This window comes from Lepidochelys kempii, chromosome 9 (assembly GCF_965140285.1).
Source record: "Lepidochelys kempii isolate rLepKem1 chromosome 9, rLepKem1.hap1, whole genome shotgun sequence".
In the NCBI taxonomy this organism is placed as follows: Eukaryota; Metazoa; Chordata; order Testudines; family Cheloniidae; genus Lepidochelys; species Lepidochelys kempii.
The window spans coordinates 42,524,759-42,547,489 of record NC_136388.1 but is presented as its reverse complement, the minus strand read 5'-3'; the positions used below and the strand labels follow the sequence as shown (position 1 = coordinate 42,547,489).

At 40.3% G+C, this 22,731-nt stretch overlaps 1 protein-coding gene across 4 annotated transcripts in view; it reads right to left on the bottom strand.

Annotated features, from left to right (window-relative positions):
• Positions 1 to 22,362, bottom strand: part of CAB39 (calcium binding protein 39) — a 68,263-nt gene extending 45,901 nt beyond the window's left edge. Inside the window, exons 1-3 of one of the 4 annotated variants that reach the window (XM_073360032.2) lie at positions 21,943 to 22,362; positions 20,155 to 20,301; positions 11,640 to 11,894 (exon numbers count right to left, since the gene is read on the bottom strand). Coding sequence is in view for 1 of the 4 variants with exons in the window: in XM_073360029.1 (XP_073216130.1) it covers positions 5,543 to 5,703; positions 6,045 to 6,046 (163 nt within the window). In the remaining 3 variants the exon portion in view is untranslated. Of the gene's footprint in view, positions 1 to 5,542; positions 5,704 to 6,044; positions 6,217 to 11,639; positions 11,895 to 20,154; positions 20,302 to 21,942 lie in introns of those variants that run through there. The other 3 variants (XM_073360031.2, XM_073360029.1, XM_073360030.2) reach the window with 3 other exon arrangements.
• Positions 22,363 to 22,731: the final 369 nt, after the last annotated feature.

The following is a 22,731-nucleotide window of genomic DNA, read 5'->3' as shown; positions in this document are numbered from 1 at the left end:
AGTGATGGCTTTCAGGAATCTGCTACTATTAGATTGCAAACATAAACCCTGTTTGCGAACAGAATGTCAAATTAGTAACTGAGTTTTGATTTGACTGCTCAGACTTGTTTTATTATTTGCTGTTAACATATTATGACCTAAGTTTTGTTTGTAACAATGTTCACATCCAGCCAGTTTCTGGTCCACAGCAGAAATTTAATTAAGAGCCGGTGAAAGCTGATGTAGTTTATAAAGGTTAGCTCATCAACAAGGAAGCAGAAAGACCATTATGTAACTCAGGTGATAGTCAGTGTTAGTTCCACATATTGACTATTGCAATACTGAACAACCAACCAAATAATCCATACGAATAATCTGTTAACCTTCCATAGCTCAAATATGTTCTGAAAAATTATTGATTCCAACACAAGCTTTCATGATTTTCTTCAATTAGAAAGCATACTTTTTAGTTAAAAAAACAATGAAAGTTTTAGATTTTTAAATGAAACAATATATACAATATAATTCAGTTAATAAGTATATTAATTCCTCAAACACAAATGTGCATTGTCAAAATAATTAGCTTGCTGCGCTATATGTAAATCCCAAATACTTCAGTCACTCCAGTCTACTAATTACTTAGACCTATCATTTTTCATATTCTCTCAAATACCAATACACTTATCAACATTTATACTTTTATTTATTTATTTATAAACACCTACGCTAGAAAGATGTTTCAAACAAAACAATAAGAATGGGCTAAAACACTGATTCTGAGCTGGATGGACCAGAGTTCAGGTCTTTTAAAAATTAATTAAATTCTCAATTCAATTTTGCACCTTCCATGATTATTACTTGCACAATATTCTAGCAGTGAACCATTTTCTTAAAGTGCTCATCTTGTGCTACATTTAAGATAATGTAATTTTGTCAAATTTCAGTCTTTGCTTTTCAGCTGATTGAACAACAATCACAACTTATTTTTGCCAGTTTTGGGATAACAGGGATTGCTCCTGCATGAAATTCATGTTGAAGAGTATAATCACAAGTACATTTTGGTGCTAATCACAGGAAACGTCTCACAGGATCAAATTCACCAATGTTCTTCTATTCTACTTTTACAGTAAAAGTTTTGTTCAGTGGCATATTTGATCTCTCAGAACCAAATTAAATGTTTTCTGCACTTATTGAGATGGACACAAATCCTTTTTCTCATACTAACTTGCTTGATAAGTTTTACATTTCATTTTAGAACAATCTGTTTTCATTACTTTAATCTAGTCTATAGTTTCCTACCTCTTCCATCTGTTTTAGGCATGTTGAGCGAGATGAATTCATACTCAGATGTTTGACAACCACTAATCACGTACTTGCATTATTTACAAACATATTTCACATTTACTACAGTGAGTCTGAAAAAAAAAACTTAGTAAATTCAACACAAGACTGAAAAATCAGATTAGCAATGCAGCTCACAACCATACCTACACTTCCCACTAGCCACACTCCTCTCTCCAGTCACCAAAGACTAAGATTCTACTTGTTTGACAGATGAGGAACAAGATCACCTATACCATGACGCAGAAAATTCACAGATTTTTATTAGGCTTCATTAGCTCAGTGTCAGAGGTTCCCCTACCTAACAAATATAACCCACATTTTGCCCATGGCAACTGAATACACACACGAGCACATTTTCATAGACACTTAGATCAGTAAAAAGATAGATCACAACTTTTGAGGGATTTTATGGATGAATTTCATACTCGAATGCCACTATTATTCTTAATATTTAAAACCCAAATCCCAAATCTTTGTAAATATTCAAGGAAAATATCACAGATTTATGACTTAGCTTCTCTTCCTGATATGCAGTTTAAAGTCACTCCACCCATTCATTTGCCCAAAAACCTTTATGCTGTACTACATATGGTACACAGACAGGCACATAAAGTCCTCACCCATTCCCTTGTAAATATGAAAAGCAAACAGGCTATTCAAAAATCTTAACATGAAAGATGACCAACACCTACAATACATCGTGCAATTTGAAAAGTTTACTTCAAACCTTTAATACTGTAATGCAAGTCACAGTAAAAGAAACTGGAAATTAGCCTTTGCAGGCAATTTATAACTTTGAAGATCGTTTATTTAGAAAATGTATCTGATTGTATCAGGAGAAAGCTTTGAAAATCAAAGGTCCCAATCTAAGAAAAAGTATTAAGGCTAAAACCTTCCTCAAATGTGTTCTGTTTTTTATGATGTTTGGGAGCTTATAAACCAGGTAAGAGCAGCTTCTTTTGGCTACAGTAACCAAAGGCTAGTCCTAGAAGCCTTCACAATTCCCTTAAGATGGGAGTCACAAAATCAGTGACATTAGAAATGGAAAAAATGTATTAGACCACTTAGCCCATTCCATTGCCGCATACAGGTATCTACCTACAGTTAGGGGTTCCATTTTTTGCTATTCTTTTTCTGGAATTGTGTGTTTATTTTATGCACATTTTCAAGATGCGTATTATTGGTTAATTTTCTTTTTGAGAATTCCACAGCATTTCAATCAACATTTTCCTTCAGATATAATTTTAATTTCAAAGACTGCTCTTTCACCAATACAGGAAAAGCTACACGCAACAGAACATTTTCAGTTCCTGTCTTTAAGTGTATTTAATTTTACAACAAATATGGAGACATAATACCATAGCCAAAGTTGAAAAAAGGAAATTTCAAAATAGCTAAAATACTTATTTTAAAAAAATGTAACTGTGAAAACTGACTTTGTGGTTGTTTATTGATTAAATCCTAAACCCAGAAACTCTATACATAGTATTTTCTAGTGCTTTGTCCATTCTAGTTGTCCACCACTTCCTTCAGGGCAGGGGTTCTCAACGCACAGCCATATCAGCACACAGCTGCAGCCCATGTGACATCCTCATGGCCATACAGGTAGTATATATTGTGGGGATGCAACCCACAAAACAAACAGAGCTGCATATGCGGCCAACAATGGTAAATAGGTTGAGAACCAGTGCTTCAGGGAGACTATTTGACAGCCTGTAGCTCTCACAGTAAAGGAATTTTTCCCAATATTCAACCTAAATTTCCTTAAGTTCATTGCAATATAGTTCTCCGCACAGCTCATCTGAAAAATGACAGGATCATTACTAGTATTTGAGAGAAAGTAGGGTCATTTCAAGGGACAAACCAGATTAAGGCATGAGGCTGCATGAAGCCTGAAAACCAACACTCTGGAGTGCTTAGTCTTTGCAAGTTCGCAACTATAAAAACAGTCTAAAAGAAAAAATATTGCATAATAAGGGTGTCAAGGTTCCTTCCCCCCTCTGAACTCTAGGATACAGATGTGGGGACCTGCATGAAAACCTCCTAAGCTTACTTTTACCAGCTTAGGTTAAAACTTCCCCAAGGTACAAACTATTTTACCTTTTGCCCTTGGACTTTATCGCTGCCACCACCAAACGTCTAACAAGTATATAATTGGGAAAGAGCCTGTTTGGAAACGTCTTTCCGCCCAAAATCCTCCCAACCCTTACATCCCCTTTCCTGGGGAAGGTTTGATAAAAATCCTCACCAGTTTGCGTAGGTGAACACAGACCCCAAACCCTTGGATCTTAAGAACAATGGAAAAGCATTCAGATTCTTAAAAGAAGAGTTTTAATAGAAGAAAAAGTAAAAAGAATCACCTCTGTAAAATCAGGATGGTAAATACCTTACAGGGTAATCAGATTCAAAACATAGAGAATCCCTCTAGGCAAAACCTTAAGTTACAAAAAGACACAAAAACAGGAATCTACATTCCATTCAGCACAGCTTATTTTCTCAGCCATTTAAAGAAATCAGAATCTAACGCATATCTAGCTAGATTACCTACTAAGTTCTAAGACTCCATTCCTGTTCTGTCCCCAGCAAAAGCATCACACAGACAGAGAGAGAGGCTTTGTTTCTCCCTCCCCCCAGCTTTTGAAAGTATCTTGTCTCCTCATTGGTCATTTTGGTCAGGTGCCAGCGAGGTTATCCTAGCTTCTTAACCCTTTACAGGTGAAAGGGTTTTTCCTCTGGCCAGGAGGGATTTTAAAGGTGTTTACCCTTCCCTATCCTTCCCTTTATATTTATGACAGGGCTTTTCTACACTTACAACAGTGCAACTATGTCGCTGTAGCACTTAGTGAAGACGCTACCTACGCCAACAGGAGACCTTCTCCTGTCGGCTTAGGTACTCCACCTCCCTGAGAGGTAGTAGCTATGTCGATAGGAGAAGCCCTCCCATCAACACAGTGCTGTCTACACTGATGCTCAGAGGTGTGGGTTTTCCACACCCCTGAGCGACACAGTTATACCAACATAAGTTTGTAGTATAGACCAGGGCTTAGTGTCAACAATGTAAGTGAGACAACTCTGTGGCAAACCAGTCATGAAAAAACTTAACACTAGAGAGCTGAAGATGCTGCTACTACATGACTAACACTGAACTAAGACCAGCTGAGACAGCAGATATGTTACAGCTGATATGTTAAAGCATAGTTTAATGCCTCCTGTTCTGACTACTTTTCTGCTTTTGCAAGAAAACCTCGTCCCAAGGTATTGTCTATGCTACAGTGGCATAGACAGACATGTGAAAACAATGTAAAAATTAAAATAGCCATTCTGAAATTAACTTGTTCTCATCAACCCAAGATGTAGTTGACACTTGTAAAATGAAACTCACAAACTGATTGAACTAGGTACATAATTTAAGGATGACATATTTCCACATATTTCCTCTGAAAGAAACGTCTCATTGGAAGTTATATACTGATTAATGTAGGAAGCAAGAGACAGCAGTTAACGTACAAGTTTCTATTTTCAGACTTGGAGTCATGGCCCTGTTAATATCATGAAATCCTTCTATCTACTTTGTCGTGGCCCTTGCTCAGTGAAGAGAACAGAAATGGCAAATTGGTCAATTAAATTTTGGGGTTTTTTAAGCAGAGTTCCTTATCCAAAATTAGGAGCAGCTGTACAAGCATTACTTGTTGAATCTACCGTTGGCAACATATCTCAGGTAGCAGCTTTGCTTTTCTGCAAATCTTGTATTTTTGCCTCACGCCCTAGATCCAAAAACATAGTATCCCGCATATTCCATAAACTAGTTACTAGCGGATCCATTTTTATATTAAAAAATGGAGTTATCCATCTCGCTTGCCCTCCTCAAATAGAAATACCAATTCCTCAGCCAATCCTAGAGAAAGGATGCAAGAACGATGAAGGAGGCGGGAGGAAAATTTCCAACAGGTGAGAAGACATAAGATCAACTTTCTGCTCAGATCAGCAGAGCTCAGACACTGGTAAGGGGTAACTGTTCCTCTGCCCTGAGACTTCTTACAGATAAGGTCCTAAAAGATACAACTTTATGTCTCCCTATTCATCAGCATCTACACAAGCCCACTTAATGAGAGAGTATGTACTCACAAGAGCCACTGCCAACAATATGCCTATGACACTTGGTTCTGTATCTCATTTTCCAAAGATGTAACTAATGCCATTAAAGAGTTAATATACTTACAAGAAATCAGCTCCTGGATGAAAAGCAGCTGCTTCAAGTTGAATCCAAACAAGACTGAAGTGATACTGGTCAGATGGAAGAACACACACCAAACAACCAGCCAGGAGGCTACCCCACTTCTTCCATTAAAGCTCTGTGCCTGGCTTGCCTCATCACTGAGCCTAGACCCCAAGACAATTAGCAGGGTAAGAATTCAATTTTTTTTTTCTAATTCAGATTATTTTAATCTATTTTTATTTTTAAGATTTTATTTTTTTAACAATTTTGATGGGTAGGGTTTGGGTTAGGATGGATGCAGTGTTGACTGCGGGAGGCTCCCTGTACAGCTGAGGGACCCAAGACAACACGGAGGATGAACCCCTGATTGGGGGCATCCCACTGCTGAACAGTTCCTGCCCAGGGATGGCTCCCACACTTCTGGCTAATGATTGTGAGAGAGAGAGAGAGAGAGAGAGAGAGAGAGAGTGGGGCCATGACAGCAAAGCTCCAGAGGGCTACTTACATAGCTGCAGGGCCAATGATGCCCAATCCCTGCAGGTGAAACGTGAGAGAAGGTTGCAGACATCATGGGACAAAGCAGAGATCTCTGGCACCCCTCACTGGTGAGTGACAGAGTGGGGTCTGCGACAGTGGGGCTGGAAAGGGCTCTCTACAGATCCAGTGACACCTCATCCCTGCAGGAAGGACAACTATTACCAAATGATTTTTTTTCCTGGAGATTTCAGTGTGTCAGCTGAAATCTATGTTTACAGGCAGTTACTGATTAAACTCAAATCCTGCCAAGCCTACTTACCAGCTAGAGTGCCAATGACCAAAAACAATGCCTTCTTTCACCTCCATTTTGCTAAGAAACTTTGCTCTTTTTTCCCCTATTCGGACCTGGACCCCGTGATCCATATATTTGTCACCTGCAGACTAGATTACTGCAATTTTCTGTATCTAAAGGTGATATGAAAACAAAACAATGCAAAAACACCAACTTGTACAGAATGTACTCTATATTCTAGTCCCTCAGCTGGCCCCCAGTCTGCTTCCACTGTCAAATCCTTCTCTTGAAAGTCATTGCAACATGTTCCAATTGCCTCGGTCCGGGTATCCTGCCTCGGTCCGGGTACCCTGCCTTGGTTTCCTCTCTTCAATTCAAAAACTCACAAAAGGCTTTCAAGAGTTCAAAATAATTCAAGCAGCTGCTCCTAGGCCTCTCCTAGCTGGAATACTTCCATGGGCATCTGCCCATCTTGTCCAACTCTCTCTCTGACTGAGAGGTCAGTAAGAAAATCTCCTCTGCTGTTCCCCTGCTTTCTCAGGGTCCCTTGCAGGAGCTTTATACTAGTTTCCAACTGGTCTCAACACCCTTTTTCCCAACAAGGTCTTGTCTTTGCTCCAGCTCTCTGCCTGTCTCTCACTGGCCTTTTAAAGAAATCACCTAGCTTATCAGGATGGGGGGGAGGAGGTCAAAAGCTAATTCATCAAATGTGTGGCTGAATCCAATTACCCTTAAAAGGCCAGCCAAACTCTGACCGTCATAAATGGATTAAGTACCAGGTACATAAGAAACTACATTGCCAGCTCTAAACTGCCAAGACAATTGTGCTCCTCTGGGGCAATACAGGTCATATAGGCCAGATGAGACATGTTGGGGCAAGGGGATCCAGCTGTGGAACAAGCTTTCAGAAGATAATAGACTAATCTAGAATTAGACCACCTTTAAGGTCATTCTGCAAGATCTACCTTTTGTAGTAAATGTTCTGGTCATGGTAAAAAAAAAAAAAAAAAAAGCTTAATCAATCACCATCTGCCCCCCACAAATATCCTTCTCAAAGCAGAGCTTCCTGTAACCGGGGACAGGAAAAAAACTGAAGACTTCACAAAGCAAAGTCCACTATGGACCTTGTCACGCCAATCAATCTGGAAGTCACTCAGATTATTCACTGATGGGACCACTACAAAGACTTGAAATGGACTGATAGCTAACTTTTAGTGTAAATTTTCTGGAATGCCAGATATTCTACTAAAACCACAAAAGAAAAATTTCCTTTTCTTCTGACAAAATCTGCAGGAGACTGAATCTCTTCCTCAAAGAGTCTTTTACTGGAGAAAGCTCCCTCTCATATTCCTCTGAGCACTATAGCTCCAGTCCAGTTGAGAAATGGTTGTATTACAATTTAGTAGGCAGAGTTTGTTAAATTGCCATATTGAATGAAGTGTGGATCCACACCAACCACCTAGTCACCAACATGTCACTGCTCAGGAAAGATTACAGTTCCTCCACTGGGATTCAGAAGAGAGAGTTTCACAAGTTACATTATCTTACCTTCTAGAATAGTGAATAGCATCAAAGTCAGAACTGAAATGAATCTCACAAGTCTATGGTGGAAGGGGAGAGAAAATATTATTTGATTCTATTGTAAATTCTCAGGGTAAGTGAAATGGAAGCAGGAAGGGCATAGCAGAGGTAGAGAACACTATGGTGGGCTGTATACGCATCAGTAATTTTAACTCTGTTCTACCCTTACACCACTCTTTTCTCTTCTGAGACCAACAGACTTTCTTGCTATGAACCACCATCACTGTAACAGATGCTGCTTTGTCTCTGATGAAGACAGAAACAATCAGGAAAGACCAAAAGAGTGGATCTTAGAAGAAGTGTCACAAACCAAAAGTTGAGAACTCCAACTTCATGTCAGATCACCCGAGAGTTCCCAAAAAGTTCACCGTACCCAAGTATTTACTGCAAAATAACTGCACACCTTGTATCTTAAAGAACATTCCATTCTATGTAGAATGGTAGTTTGAAGGAAAGACTGACATCAACAGATAATGTAAAAAAATTGCCTTTCAACTGATTACTTATATATACACACATCAGGCATCATAAAGGACTTCAGCAACTCTGTCTTGCCAATCCCTTAGTTTTCTTAGGGCCACATTTCTTTCTTCAAATCCTTTAAGCAGAATTACCTGAGACACCAGCTTTTAAAACAATAATAATAATAATAAATTGTAAAGTTGTGGCATTTTAAAGTATTTACTTTTTTATATGCTGTACTACACTATTCTACAGCAATGCAATAGTAACATTTTCTACAACACCAGGAGGCAGATTGACTGGTACTAAAAATCAGATTTATACACATACTGTACTCTCAAAAAACCTGCCTTTGGTAAACTTTAAAATTGCTTATGAAGTCCAATTTATTTTTCTGTTGAACTGTATGTTGTTTCCAATGCTGAAAAAAGTACTTCTATATATGGAGGCAAGTCAGCAAAAAATCATAACTCTCTGCCAAGCATTTATTTAATTTTAGTTTGTATTTCCAACAATAATTATATGGCAGAAATTTTAAATTTAGAAGGACTTATAATAATTATATTTGGAGACAGTGGTAGAAGCCTACAGCCAAGGTCATAAAGTCGAAGTGTGCTTTTGGACATAATTAGTGTAAAAGAAACTATAAGATGTTCTATGTTTTCAACACTTCTGATATTGCCAAAATAGGTAGAGATGGTGATGGTTGTTTTTGCAAATTGAATACCTTTCTGCTAGATACCGAACTGAAACAATCCATTTCACACAATCCAGCTAGCTATTACATGTCAAAAACTTTTGTTAATGAATTACTACAGGATTAATTAAATTAATTAAAGGTGAAAGTCACTGTATTTTTATCAGCTCTCTCTTCACCCATCTATAACTTCCTAGCTAACCCCTGAATGTAACTTATTCCTTTTATTTTCAGGCTTCATATTAAGTAAAAAGTTCCTTCAAAGTTGTCTTCAGCTGAATTACATAGTATCTATTTCTACAGTTTGGATAAAAAGGCAGAATTTCTCAGCTTTATTAGGTCCTGTCTATATGGGAACATCGATGAAAATTAAAGTGACTTAAGTAAAGGTGTGAATTTGAAATAAGTTAGTTAAGCTGCATTAAACTCCTATGTGAACACCATCACTCAGAATTCAAGTATCCTTAATTCGACTTAGCGTAATTCAGTTCCAAAGTGAAACTACCAGAGTAAACAGACATGTCAAATAGTAGAAGCATTTTTTGTACATACTAATATTATTTAATCCTTGTAAATATTCTTGAAAGTAACAAATAACCCATATGACAATTAAAGATGCAACATTTCTCACCAAAAATCTTTCCCCATGTTCATTAAAGAGCTGGAGAATGAACTAATTCTGAAATGTAGACTTATATCTGAACTTGCAATCTTCTCCCAACCTCTTGCTCCATAAAAATAGACTACATCAGGGGTGGCCAAACTCACTGGCCCTCCGAGCCACATACAATGATCTTCAGAAGTTTGAGAGCCGAGCTGAAGCCCCTAGACCTCCCTCCTCACTGGGAAGAAGCCCCTACCCCACCACCCTACTGCAAGGCAGAGGTCCAGAGTTCCCCCCTCCAGTTTGGTGAAATGGGGGCAGCATAGGAGACTTGTGAGCTTCACTTTAATGGTAAAAGAGCCACATGTGGCTCATGAGCCACAGTTTGGCCACCCCTGGGCTAGATGATCCTTCCAATACCAAGCTACAGAGTTGGACTAGAATCATTCTAGAGAGGCTATGCCAAACAATTGACTGCAATAGCCTCCATTGTTTATTCAACTCACATCCCTTCCCCAACAGCAAGAGAAGACCAAACACACAAGACTCAGAAAAAATAATCCTCCTTTTGTTGGTTGACATACTATAAAATCCATGCTCGGAAGCCCACTATTAGATATTTTTATATCTTCCCAAATAAAGACTGAAATCTCACTAAACAGACAATTCATTTTTCTAACGGACATGATAAACACGTCTCTTATACAAGCAAGAGGTAAGTATTACTGAAGAATATATAATTACAACCAGAGAATTTGACATGTGCTGCCAAAATACTGATTTAGAAACAGAAACTTTAAGGCCAAATCCTGCCATCCAATACAAGTGTACATGTATGTTGACTTAACTGAAAAGAGAGGGGGGGCTGAACATGTATATCAAAAGGTAGAATTTAGCTTTTGAAAAGTAATTTTCTCAGTTATGATTCTTTAATTATCACCTTTTTAATGACAATGTATGCCTCAAAATATGATAAATGTAATAACTGCAGAATTGAATACAGAAATACAAATACAATATGAATGATGCTTGGTCACAGGTGGGAAGGAAGTGCCTATGTTTGTCTAACAATGAAGTCAAATTAATTTTTTTTAAAAGGAACTGTATTCCTAACTAGGTGTAATACACACATCTGAGCTCCCATCTTGCACATTATATCAATAAGGGAAGCACACAAAGGATGATCACAAAAGCAAGAGACACTGAATGAATTACATCCTACTTTAGGAATTAGAAATTATTCAGAATCCTGCCTACTAAATGTCCGTCCCCCCCAAACATTTAAATTGAGTTTGCACCCACAGGCTTCTCTGGGTAGGTATACTAAACATAATGGGGTGGAGGGGGGGAATCTTTTACCTTTGTGTTGAAGCTCTTAGGAAAATAGAATTTTTTCAATGTTACAACATTAAAAGAGAGTTAGCAGTTTTTACAAATAGCACTTGTAAAAGCACTACTAGAAGTAAAAGATTTAGAGAAAGCTTCTATTTTTTCAGTTTGTTACTTATGCATTTGATCAGTGTAGTGGGGTCGTTTGGTTGGTCAGTAGGCCTACAGGTCTGGGCCTTCAACTTCAGTCTTTCTATCAGGTCAGGGTGTCCCAGTCTTCTAGATGAGGTCCTGCTGGAATGTTCTCTTTGCCGATAACCCCTAGATCTACTCTCCTGGGCGTCAGGAGTCATAGTTCTGGGCCAGGTAAGGGGACCCTGATGATCTCTCTTTACCAGGTTCCAGCCCAGGGCCCTGAAAATGCAGCAGCTTGCTTGCTCTCCTTCCCCAGGCCACTTCCTACCAGACACTGCATCTCAGTTTGGGATGTGGTTGTAGCTGACAAAGTATTTACTTCAAAACTCCAAGTCTAGGGCAAATGCCTGCAGCCCTCTTGTGCCCCTTGCCTGTGGTTCTCCCTGCCTCTTGGAGAGCATCTTGGGATATGGGGAGGGGAATGGGACTCATAGCTGGATCCCCTTGGTAGAAGCTTCTTCACCTGTTGCTGCAGAATGGTGCTCCTCCAGGGAATGCCCTCTCTCCTTCTTCCATTGTCTGGAGCTGTTGAAGCACGCTTTACACGGATCTTCTCCACCGGTGCATAGTTGGCATTATCCAACAGGCAGTCTTTCCAAGCCCAGTACTGCTCCAGCCCTTCCCCTGCCTCAGCCTCAGCATGGGGGTTTGTAAATCCCATCAGTCAGTACTGTGTATTAAGAAAGTTTTCCCCATTTTGTATGGAGCTTTTACTCAGCTACACAGAAGAGAAAAATATTAAAGCAGGAAAATGATGTGAAACAACAAAAGTTGGGGGACTGGGACAGGTATAGAAAAACTATTAACTCATTTTTTAAAGCCTAATGGTCTCCCTCTAACGAGATGATTTATTTAACATCAACATTCAAAAAGGAAAAGAAGTAGAGAGTATTACATATGTGCAATGTAATTAGTTAACTTTTTTTGCATTAGCATTGGCTTTGTTTGGGGGAGTAAGGAGATTATATTGCTTTTACTGACACGAGAACTATCACCAGTGCCTTTTTAGAAAGCTTGTCAGTCCCCTGGAGCAAGGAGCTTTCTTGGAGCCACAGCCATGGATGCTTCAACAATACCACAATCTACAGTATGGTAAGAGGTGTTCAGCTTCCCTCTCTATGGCCAAGTCAGTACTATGCCACTAGTGGAGCGCTCTGCTGGTATAGCTACACCAGTAACTGCACTTTACCAGTATAATGGCAACTACTAAGAGCTTTTGCCGGCACAGCTATCTCAGTAACAAATCACATCTATCATGTGCCTGACTGACATAGGCATGCTGGCAAGTTCGCAGTGTAGATATGACCTGCATCAGAGACAAGAAGTTAGCAGTGGCAGATTAACAGACAGGGACCGTGGCCAATTTGGGGGCCCTTGCAGGAGTGCTGGAACTCTGTCCCCGAGGCCTGCCACCCTGGCTGCTCCTCTTCCCCCAGGGTCCTCCCACCCTGCTCCTGCGCTGCATGGGGCAGGGCTGGCCCAAGCCCCACCACTTGCCCTTCCAAGCCCCTTTTTGGCAAAACTGGCCTTTAGTCCTGTTAGCTCTTGCCAACTGATGATCCATTGGCAAGAGCAAATGGTATAAATTCCCGGTTTGCCAAAAAAGTTGGGACATCCAGGGAAGGGCTTAAAAACGGGACATATGGTCATCCTAGGCTGTTACAAGAGCTGCCCAGCGAGCCCAGGCCGCTGTCCAGAGCCCTGGACCCTCCAACTGCCCTGGGCAGGGGGCGTGGTGCTGGACAGCAGCCCTCAGTCCATGTTCCTGCCACTCCCAGGGCACCCTGCACTGGGCAGGTGGAGGCTCCAGGACTCCTCATAGCAGCCCGGGCTCCCTGGGCAGCTCTTACCACAACTCCACAATAGTGGATATTGATGTTTCAATGTAGTGCTTTTCTAAGAGATTATAAATCTGAATAATTTTTAGAGCAACAGCTGTTTACAAAGTTCTATCATATTTTTAAGAAGGTACTTCAAGTTTTAGGTCAGTAGGAGCGATAGATCAGTCCTGTGTTTGAAAGGTACAAATTTAGGATCTTGAGTCCAACAATCGCTATCATTCTTCACTCGCCACCATCTCTGTCCCTGAAGGCTTACCTCAGTTCTCTCAAGTCACTAAAAGAGCTTTCATCTGACAATTTGCACAGTATGCCTCAAAATACATTCTAGAAATCTCTTCTCAAAACCCATTTTTAAAGAATTTCACAAGCCTTATTCCATTCTTCTTACAGATTTCATGATGGAATTGTATCTATGCAAATACTTACGTAGTATGCAATTAATAGTTTATTCTTCCTACAGTTATAAAAAATTCCATATCTGACTGACAGTTTCCACTGTAATTTGAGGAAAAGGTAACTCATGAAAAGGAAGATAGTTAAATACAATGGTAGCCATTAGTTTTATTAAACATATCTTGTTTAGAATGGAACCTGCAGATAATTGTGTGATAGGTCAAGTTATTTAAATAGTTAGGACTAAATGTAAGACAGACACGTATTGCCTATACATTTAGAAAGGTGTCTACGCATTTAAAAATCATCAGGAAACAGAAGCATGGAGCTTTAATTTCAGTTTGGTCCATCAATTTCTTGTTTGACTGTAAATTTCATTCTGTTTCTGCCTCTAAAAATAAGCTTGGGTAAGAGCAGAGACAATATTGCACTAATGAGGATTTTGCATGACGCTCTTGCTAAGGCGAGGCAGCACGTGTGGAATGCCACATGAAAGTGCAAGTTTAGAGGAATCTTACACCTTATTTGAACGCTCGCAAAACTGAGGAGAATTGACAGAACCAGAAAGTTACATCCACTACCTAATCTATAAACCTTCAATCTAAAATATTAATCTCAGCCTTCATTTCCAGCAACCACCCTACCACAGAAAGGTATTTTGATCAGCTCCAACGTTCCAGACAGATCAACATGAAAAACTAGCAGCATTTTTGTTAGCTGCATCTCCAAACGTCTTCTGTTCTATCACGTCATTTGAAATCTGCTATTGCAATTATTGGATCGGCAATTTTCAACACTGGAAACCAAGTTTTATTACATTATAGTGAAGGTTAGCTGTAAGACTTTGTTTTCACTAGAGACTGTTTCAGGCTGAATAAGCACATGGGGGTTTGAATTAAGACTGTACAGGCAACACCACTTCTGCCATTTGCTAACTTCTGAGTGCTTGCCTTGGCATCCCTAATATTCTTTTAATGCATCTATGTGTGTCAAGAACGAAATGTGTTAGTCTTGATCATATCCCCTATGGATATTACCTATAGTTCCCCATAAACAATTCTGAATTATTACCAAGCTTTGCTCAAGAAAAGTTTAGGACTGGAATGGCAGGTGTTGCAGGTTCAGAGTGCAATTCATTCGTATGGTGTGTTGAAAAGCCTCTCAGTGCCAGTTTGTGTTGTACTCAGTTTAAGACAATGTTAATTCCTTACTTAAAAGCAGAGGCGATGCCTGTGGTGTGGGGGGAAATGCAGGGTCACGTGCTCCACCCCGCCCCAGATTCGCTGCTTGGCTTGTACTGAGCATGCTCAGTAACACTGCTGAAGCTGGCTGCCCTCACGCTGCCCTGCCCCACCCCCCACACACACTATCAAAAGACATGGGTCATCTCTGCTTGAGAGAGAAAGAAAATCATCCACATTTTAGAAACAAAACTGAATTATACTCTGTAAGTGAAGCATATTTTATTAAAGATGATATTCCATACGGCACAGATATTAAATACAGGTATATTTTATAAGCTATAACAGGTTATAAGCTTTTCCTTACTGTAGGCTTTGACACCTTCCTTTAAAAGGAAAGAACTAGTATGTGGAGGGGTGCATGTTGTTTTCATCGGATTATGTCATTGCATTTTAGTTCCTATATACAATTGCAGCATCAACTACATAGAAACTGCTTAGTCACATCTACAGTCAGAGATTCCATCGTAGCAGGATGTATTGAAGTATTGTCAGCACTCATATCTGCATACTAATCACTGTATGAAATCTTACTAATAGTTCCATTTCAGGGGGTTTTGGCGGGGGGATGGTGAGTGGGAGGGAGGGGATTTTTGTGTCTCCTCTGCACTTCCAAACACGAATACTAGAAAGAACCTATTAGCCGGAGGACCAAGGCTTGAAAAATCCATTCACCAATAGAAAGTAGCAAGCATTCTCAGGTGAGCTATTGGATCAAATTAGTAAAGAAAAAAGCTATACTGAAGATGACTGAAGACTCAGGAAAACAGAAAAGTATCCTTTTATATTTGAAAGGTTCTCCATAGTTATAAAGACTAAAATACTTTTTTCTTTTGAAAAGTGTAAACAAGTTCTGCAGAAATGTATTTTGTTAGATTTAAATTGATTGTGTAGGCCCCACTACTAGCCAGAGAAAGATTTCTACTCACCAACGGCAATTGGAGATTTCATGCTCTACATTTCCAGGAATATTTATCTTCATAATTATCACTTTTGATAATTTGCCTTAATATAGGTATCAATAGAGAATTACATTTCTGCTCATTAAACGAATCATAGAATATCAGGGTTGGAAGGGACCCCAGAAGGTCATCTAGTCCAACCCCCTGCTCAAAGCAGGACCAATTCCCAGTTAAATCATCCCAGCCAGGGCTTTGTCAAGCCTGACCTTAAAAACCTCTAAGGAAGGAGATTCTACCACCTCCCTAGGTAACGCATTCCAGTGTTTCACTACCCTCTTAGTGAAAAAGTTTTTCCTAATATCCAATCTAAACCTCCCCCACTGCAACTTGAGACCATTACTCCTCGTTCTGTCATCTGCTACCATTGAGAACAGTCTAGAGCCATCCTCTTTGGAACCCCCTTTCAGGTAGTTGAAAGCAGCTATCAAATCCCCCCTCATTCTTCTCTTCTGCAGGCTAAACAATCCCAGCTCCCTCAGCCTCTCCTCATAACTCATGTGTTCCAGTCCCCTAATCATTTTTGTTGCCCTTCGCTGGTCTCTCTCCAATTTATCCACATCCTTCTTGAAGTGTGGGGCCCAAAACTGGACACAGTACTCCAGATGAGGCCTCACCAATGTCGAATCTGTGAAGACGTGAAACTGGATGAACTTGTATGGAAATAAATGTATTATTCCCCCACAAATATTCATCCTCTCAACACACCGGAAAAGTAGACATTTTAAGCCCTTTACTGAGTCTCCGTTCTACTCTTTCCTAACTGCGCTCCTTTATTACGAGTTTGAAATCTGCTTTTCCATTAGTTAACTAACAAACTGCTAGTCACACTTCCTTTAATAACAAAATGAACTACTGTAGTATTTGTTAGCAATGCTGATAAAAAGTGATATACAACAGGGCGGTAACCAAAAGCACTAAAGTTACACTTTATTTCACATATGGAGTAATTTGTGTACAGAACACGTAAAAAAAATATGCACTCAAACACATTTTAAGATTTTAAGAATTCAAGAATTCAATCTAGCCAAAAAAGGTAGTTTTTTTACACTTAGAAAAATATCTTACTACTGTGTTCCCAGAGTTCCACTGCTCTCAACTGATATGTTTAAATATCTTTGCATCAATTAAAACTTTTCAGTTTTCCGAAACAGCTAAAAAATGCTAAATTAAACTTTTCAGCAGAGACTTTTATGGGGGGAAAAACAGCATAACACAATGTGCTTTTAAAAATAACTCACCATCAAAGCTGACATTTTATTGGAAGCATTATAACGTTACCATTACATGAACAGGTGAGCTAGTGTTAGCTATTTCCCCAAAAAAATTGTCATTCCCCTTTTTACAGGTTTTCAAGAGGGCACTAAGTTTGAATTATATCCAAAAAACACACACTTTTTTACATGTTTAAAATCTATAGCTCAGGACACTTTTATAATGCTCTGTGAACACATAGGGTACTAGCTAAAACACTCAAAACTATGGAGTCTGAATGAAGGTTAAAGTAGTTATTTAAAATAAGAAACTTACTTCCTGAATTGATGTTTCTTTAAAAAAAAAAAGTCACAATCATTTCTGAGGAATGAACATGGTTATTCCTGTACACACTGAATGTGAATCTGCTTCCTGTTTGGTTCATTCCTAAATTCATCTCTTTATAGAAGGTATTTGAATAAGTGATAAGTTAATACATTATTTCATTATGAGGTAATATAACGAGTGCAAATTTGTTTAGATACAAAGGGACCCAACTCAAATGACTCCAATTTAAGTTACTGGATTTTCAGTAACTTTTTAAATTTAGGCCATTTATTTAGGTATCTATATACAGATTTAGCAAGCTAACTTTACGCACCCATTTTTTAAACAATTGGCCAAGGTTGTTAAGGCAAGCCAATACTGCATCACCTTACTCACCTTTATTTTTGGTGTGTTTCTTATTATGCTCTCCTCCTTCCTATTAGAGTAGAACTTAGTTTCATTAACATACAGACAACTCTTACTATGCAATAGGTACAACGTAAGTGTTACTATGAGGTTTGAAGAGAGAGTGGGGGCAATTAAAACATGTAAAGAAAAAGTCATAATATTGTGCACAGAGAGTTAGGTGCCTAACCAAATAGGTAATTTGCAAAAATAATTCTCTTACTCAAATAGTGCATGCTCTGGAGCATCTAAGAAAAATATCAAGCTTTGCATGCATATATATGTTTTAGCCACAGCAATGTATGGTGGAAGATAATACAGCAGGGGAAAATTAGGGTTTTTTATGGATTCAAGTTAGATACAAAGGACACCCACACTAAAATCAAACCAAGCTTTCACTCCTGGATAGCAAATCCCGTAGTCAGGATTGCTATTATATCTGGTATTAAAATGTAAATTACTGAGAAGTGTGATTAAACATGACATCACATGGTCCATATTCATTTTGCAATTTCCTTATAGACATTTGCAAGATTTTTTTTAACTACTTTATATTTGAAAGTCAAGATGTGATTCTCCTTTGTACATATACCATGCAAAATAAAAGTTTTGGAATCTGAGCACAGCTGACAATGTTATTGGCTTCTCTACAACTATTACTATAAATGCTGTAGTGCAGACAATGATAAAACCTTATTTTTGTTTGTAGAAACAGCAGAGAAGTCTTGGAAAAGACCCTCAGAATAAATATGTTCAATCACATAATCACTCTTTTAACCTTAATCACATTAAAATGTCATTACCAGAATTCTACTTATGGCAGAAAATTCTCTAAATTTACCTACAATTTATGAAACCCAGAAGTGTACTACAGTGATTACTAAGTTTTAAAGAGAGGATCCTAAATAAAAGTTTAGCTCTCAATATGTTTAAAACATAAGTTATTCAGCTCTGCATCTAATTCTATTATACATAAATAGTCATCTCTTTCTCCTCCCCCACCCCCAAAAACTCTCATGATCCAGAATGAACTGTGGGGAGGGGTTACAGCCTAGTAATTCTAGCCTTCAAAAAGAACTTGAAGAACCAAACAGACAGCGCACAATACACAGCACCATAAAACTAAGGTCTAGTTTGACTAGCACCAGTTACCTAATGAGAAGCTACAGAATAACTTTGATGACAATGTGAAAGATCAGTGTCATTCCCCTCCTGAATAAACATTTTACAATAGCAATCACGGAATTCCAAGAGGTGGAGTTTTCTTGACATATTTACACCCCATTGGGAATACACCGTTGTCTGTGCCTAGTTTATAATGTTACCAGAAATTTAAGATAAAGTACAATCTCATCTTATGCTGGGGTACTTATCTTCTATGAGAGAAATCCTAAACTATCATAATGCAACCAACAAGATTACAGTATAATTCACAAAAAAATCTTAAAACAACTATGTGCTGGCTGACAGGCTCAATTACTTCTCATGTCACAAGACTATTGCTGAACTAAATGTAACAAACAATTCTCTTACAATAGCAAGTCAATGACAGACAATCTTACAAGCTCAAGTAGGGCTGTGGACATCTTTTTGTGATTTTTATTTTTAAAGATCAGATAAGTTTTGTACCATTACACAGGAAGACTGAATAAACTGTCAAATGGTACTTCTGATACAAATAACTATTTTGCTTATTCTAATTTACACAATATTATTTTGTTTAACCCCTTTAACTAGAAAAGCCATGCATAAATACGCATCACTATGTATTATAATGAAAATATACATTGTTTTGAACCCATCTGTTAAATGAGAAACTCTCTGTATTTAAAAGTGAACTCAAGAATATTTTTGGCTGTGAATAGCTCAGAATATTGCATTTCCTCTGTAACAGTTTAGGACCTCATAAACACCTAAACACTATACAGAGATGCATTTCCTGATGATACCCTAAACTGCTGTAAGGGAAACATAGGACCCTGCACTGGAGTTGACGACAAGTAAAAATAATAATAATTTTCACATATTTTGTTGTAAACGGAATAGTTCCTTTTTAGATCCACATTTTACGTAATTATTTTTTAAAAGATATGTCTCTTGCCTTAAAGAAATTGAAAAGTGGCCAAGTCACAGTTTAATCTTTTCCCTTACACTGGCTGTGCTAATTAATTCATGTCATTTTCTTAAGGTAAAATACAGGTTTTAAATAAATTTGCAAGTAGGTTACCATTTTTTCACAGAAATAAAAATTAGTTAAAAAAGGCAAAAACGTACCCTTAGACAAAACTAGAGAAAAAAATTCCCTTTCACAAAAATGTTAGGTCACATTAGATTTTAGGGGAGCCCTTTGCAAAGTAAAGGCTCAGTCCTGCCGAGTTACTCTCATACCCAGAGTTATTCCTGCATAGAATCCTACTACAACTATGTAGGATCAGGACCTAGTGCTGGAAACTGTGTCACATCGGAATATTTTTATACATATACACATATACACACACACACACACACAAAAGTCAGTCTCCTGTAATATAAAGATATAAATAAAGTATGTAACTGAAGTAGAGATGAATACTGTGGTGTCCTAACCAAATTCTAACTTAGGTAATTAGTTTGCCTACCTAAAATTCTCCCTGGGGTTTCATTTGGAAACAGTATTCTTCTTCAGTTCCATCCTAAAATGTTGTGCAGTGTTGCTGTGCGTTGTTAAACAGTAGCCGTTTTACATCCCAGAAGTGGCTCCATTTCAGTGATGGATGAAGTGGTCCCTGTTACAGTTTGTATATCAATTTGTTAAGTTTGTAAAGCATTTGGGGAACCTTCAGGATGAAAGGCACTATACAAATTAAATATAAACAACATTAGTGCCCATTCATCCTCTTCAGAATAGGCCTAAAACCAATCCACACATACAAAGCAATTCAAGATTTACACAGAGCTATATCACCAGTAAAAGCTAAAAACCTCTCATTAATGACTGCTAAAAACTAAAACAAATTTGTAATGAAATGTCCTAGATTCAAATCCGTTAATTTGAAAGGGACTGAGCATTCTAAGCAAAGGTGATTATCAGGCTCAATCATGGATTCCACTTGAGGATGAACTCTTAAAAAAAAAAATTACCACACATTTCCCTAAATTTTACTGAATAATATCAGCTTTGCAAGCTAACCAAAACAGCAATTCTGCAGCATATAACAGTGATATACAACTACAAAGTGATAAAACAAGCAAGTAAGAATTAAATGTATTGACTGAAACTGTTAATGGAAATTTGCTGTCATTTCATGGCAGTTAATTTTTCATTTATTTTCTCAGTGTCCAAGAAGTCAACTAAGAGTTTCACAAGCAGGAAGGAGCAAACAGTTCTATCAGATCAGGGAAAAAATTTTACCAAATGTGTCAAGATGCAAGGGGGCTTTGCCCCTTCCTATCACCTGCCCTTGCAGCATTCCCAAGCTCAGCCTCACTATTTACTATTTCAGTACAAAGCAACTAAAAAAAAAAAAAAGGCACTGAGCTTGTTAGCTGTACATATTAGAACAGCCCAACTACTGAAAGGCCTCATTTATCTTTTGTATATTGGCATACTCTGGGCCTCCGTGTGGTGCACTTTTGCAAAGGTGAAAGTCACTTATACTATTCTTTTTCCTCATCATTACTGCGCTGGGAGATCAACTCACTAACAAGACCACTAATTTCTCTTCATTTCGACAAGAATTCATACTCCTAATTAATTCATACTCCGCAGCTAAAAACGTGAAGCATATCCTGGTCTCATTAAGACAGATCATTTTCTCACAAGACACTGACAAGCAGATTTTTGTCTCCACTGGTTTTGTAACAGGAAGTTTGTTCAAACCCCAGATCTGAAGAGGAAACAATGCGTGTCAACATCAAGCCAAGACAGCAGCAGCTAGTGAGGCATGGAGACCCTCCCCCCAGTTTTTGTCCTCAAACTGAAGACACGGAACTGGCTCACTGGGCCTGTCCCTATAGAGGAGAGGACCCACGCGGAGTTGGGGGAAGCGAGAGGAGAGCCCGTGCCCAAACCACCTGGCTCTGCCCACAGGGGAAGTTCCTCACTCAGATATTCAGGAAGGAAAAGACCACAGAGACCTTCACACCAGCCTCCCCCTCGCCCCACCACGGGGCCTAGGGCGGGGAGGAGCAGAGCTCGACAGGAGCCTCCCCCTTTCCCCAAACCCCCACGGGGCCTAAGCCGGGGAGGGCTCCGCACCAGCCTCCCCGCTCCGTGGGGCCTAAGGGGTGGGGGAGAGGCGCCAGACAGTCCTGCCCTCAGGGCCTCCAACAGCCCCAATCCGCCGCCTCTCCCGGGCCGGGCCCGCGCTCGGCGGCAGAGCCCAGCCGGGGCGGAGGAGCTAGAGGCGGTGGCGGCGTGTCGGTACCTTCGCTCGGCTGCGCGGACGGGGCCTGGCGGCAGCTGCCTCCCTCCTCTCGGGGTCGGGTCCGCGGCCGGGCGGCGGGTCTGTAGCGTCTCCGGCTCTGCCCGCTCCCACCCTGGCGGCTCTGGAGGAGGCGGACGACGCGAGGCGCTGCCTGACGGTCTCTCGCTCGCCCCGCGGTGCTGCGCTGCGCAGCGGCCCTTCCCCGCCCTGCAGCTGCGGCGGCGGCGGCCTGCGCCCAGCTCCCCGCCTCGGCCGCTCTGCTGCCCCCGGCGGCGCGGCGGGATGAGCGTCGCCACCGCCCGCTGGGCTCCTGCGGCCGCTCCCAGCTTCCCCGCCCCGCGGCTGCTCGGCTGCTCGCCCCGGCCCGCGGCTACCGGAACGGGCCCTGCCAGCCCAGCTGGGAGCGGCCCTGCCCGTCTCGTCTCGCCCAGAGCGACCCTTGGACCCGCGAATTTCCTTAGGCACAGGAGACTAACTACCCCCCAGCCCCGCCCCCACCACACACTAACCCCCCCCACCACCGGCCCCACCACACCACGCCCCCCAGCCCCGCCCCCACCACACACTAACCCCCCCACACCACGCCCCCCAGCACCGCCCCCCCGGCCCCACCACACACTAACCCCCCACAGCCCCGCCCCCACACACCCTCGCCCCCCCACACACTAACCGCCCCCCCAGCACCGCCCCCACACCCCCCGGCCCCACCGCACACTAACCCCCCCTGCAGCACCGCCCCCACGCCCCACCACACACTAACCCCCCCTCCAGCACCGCCCCCACGCCCCC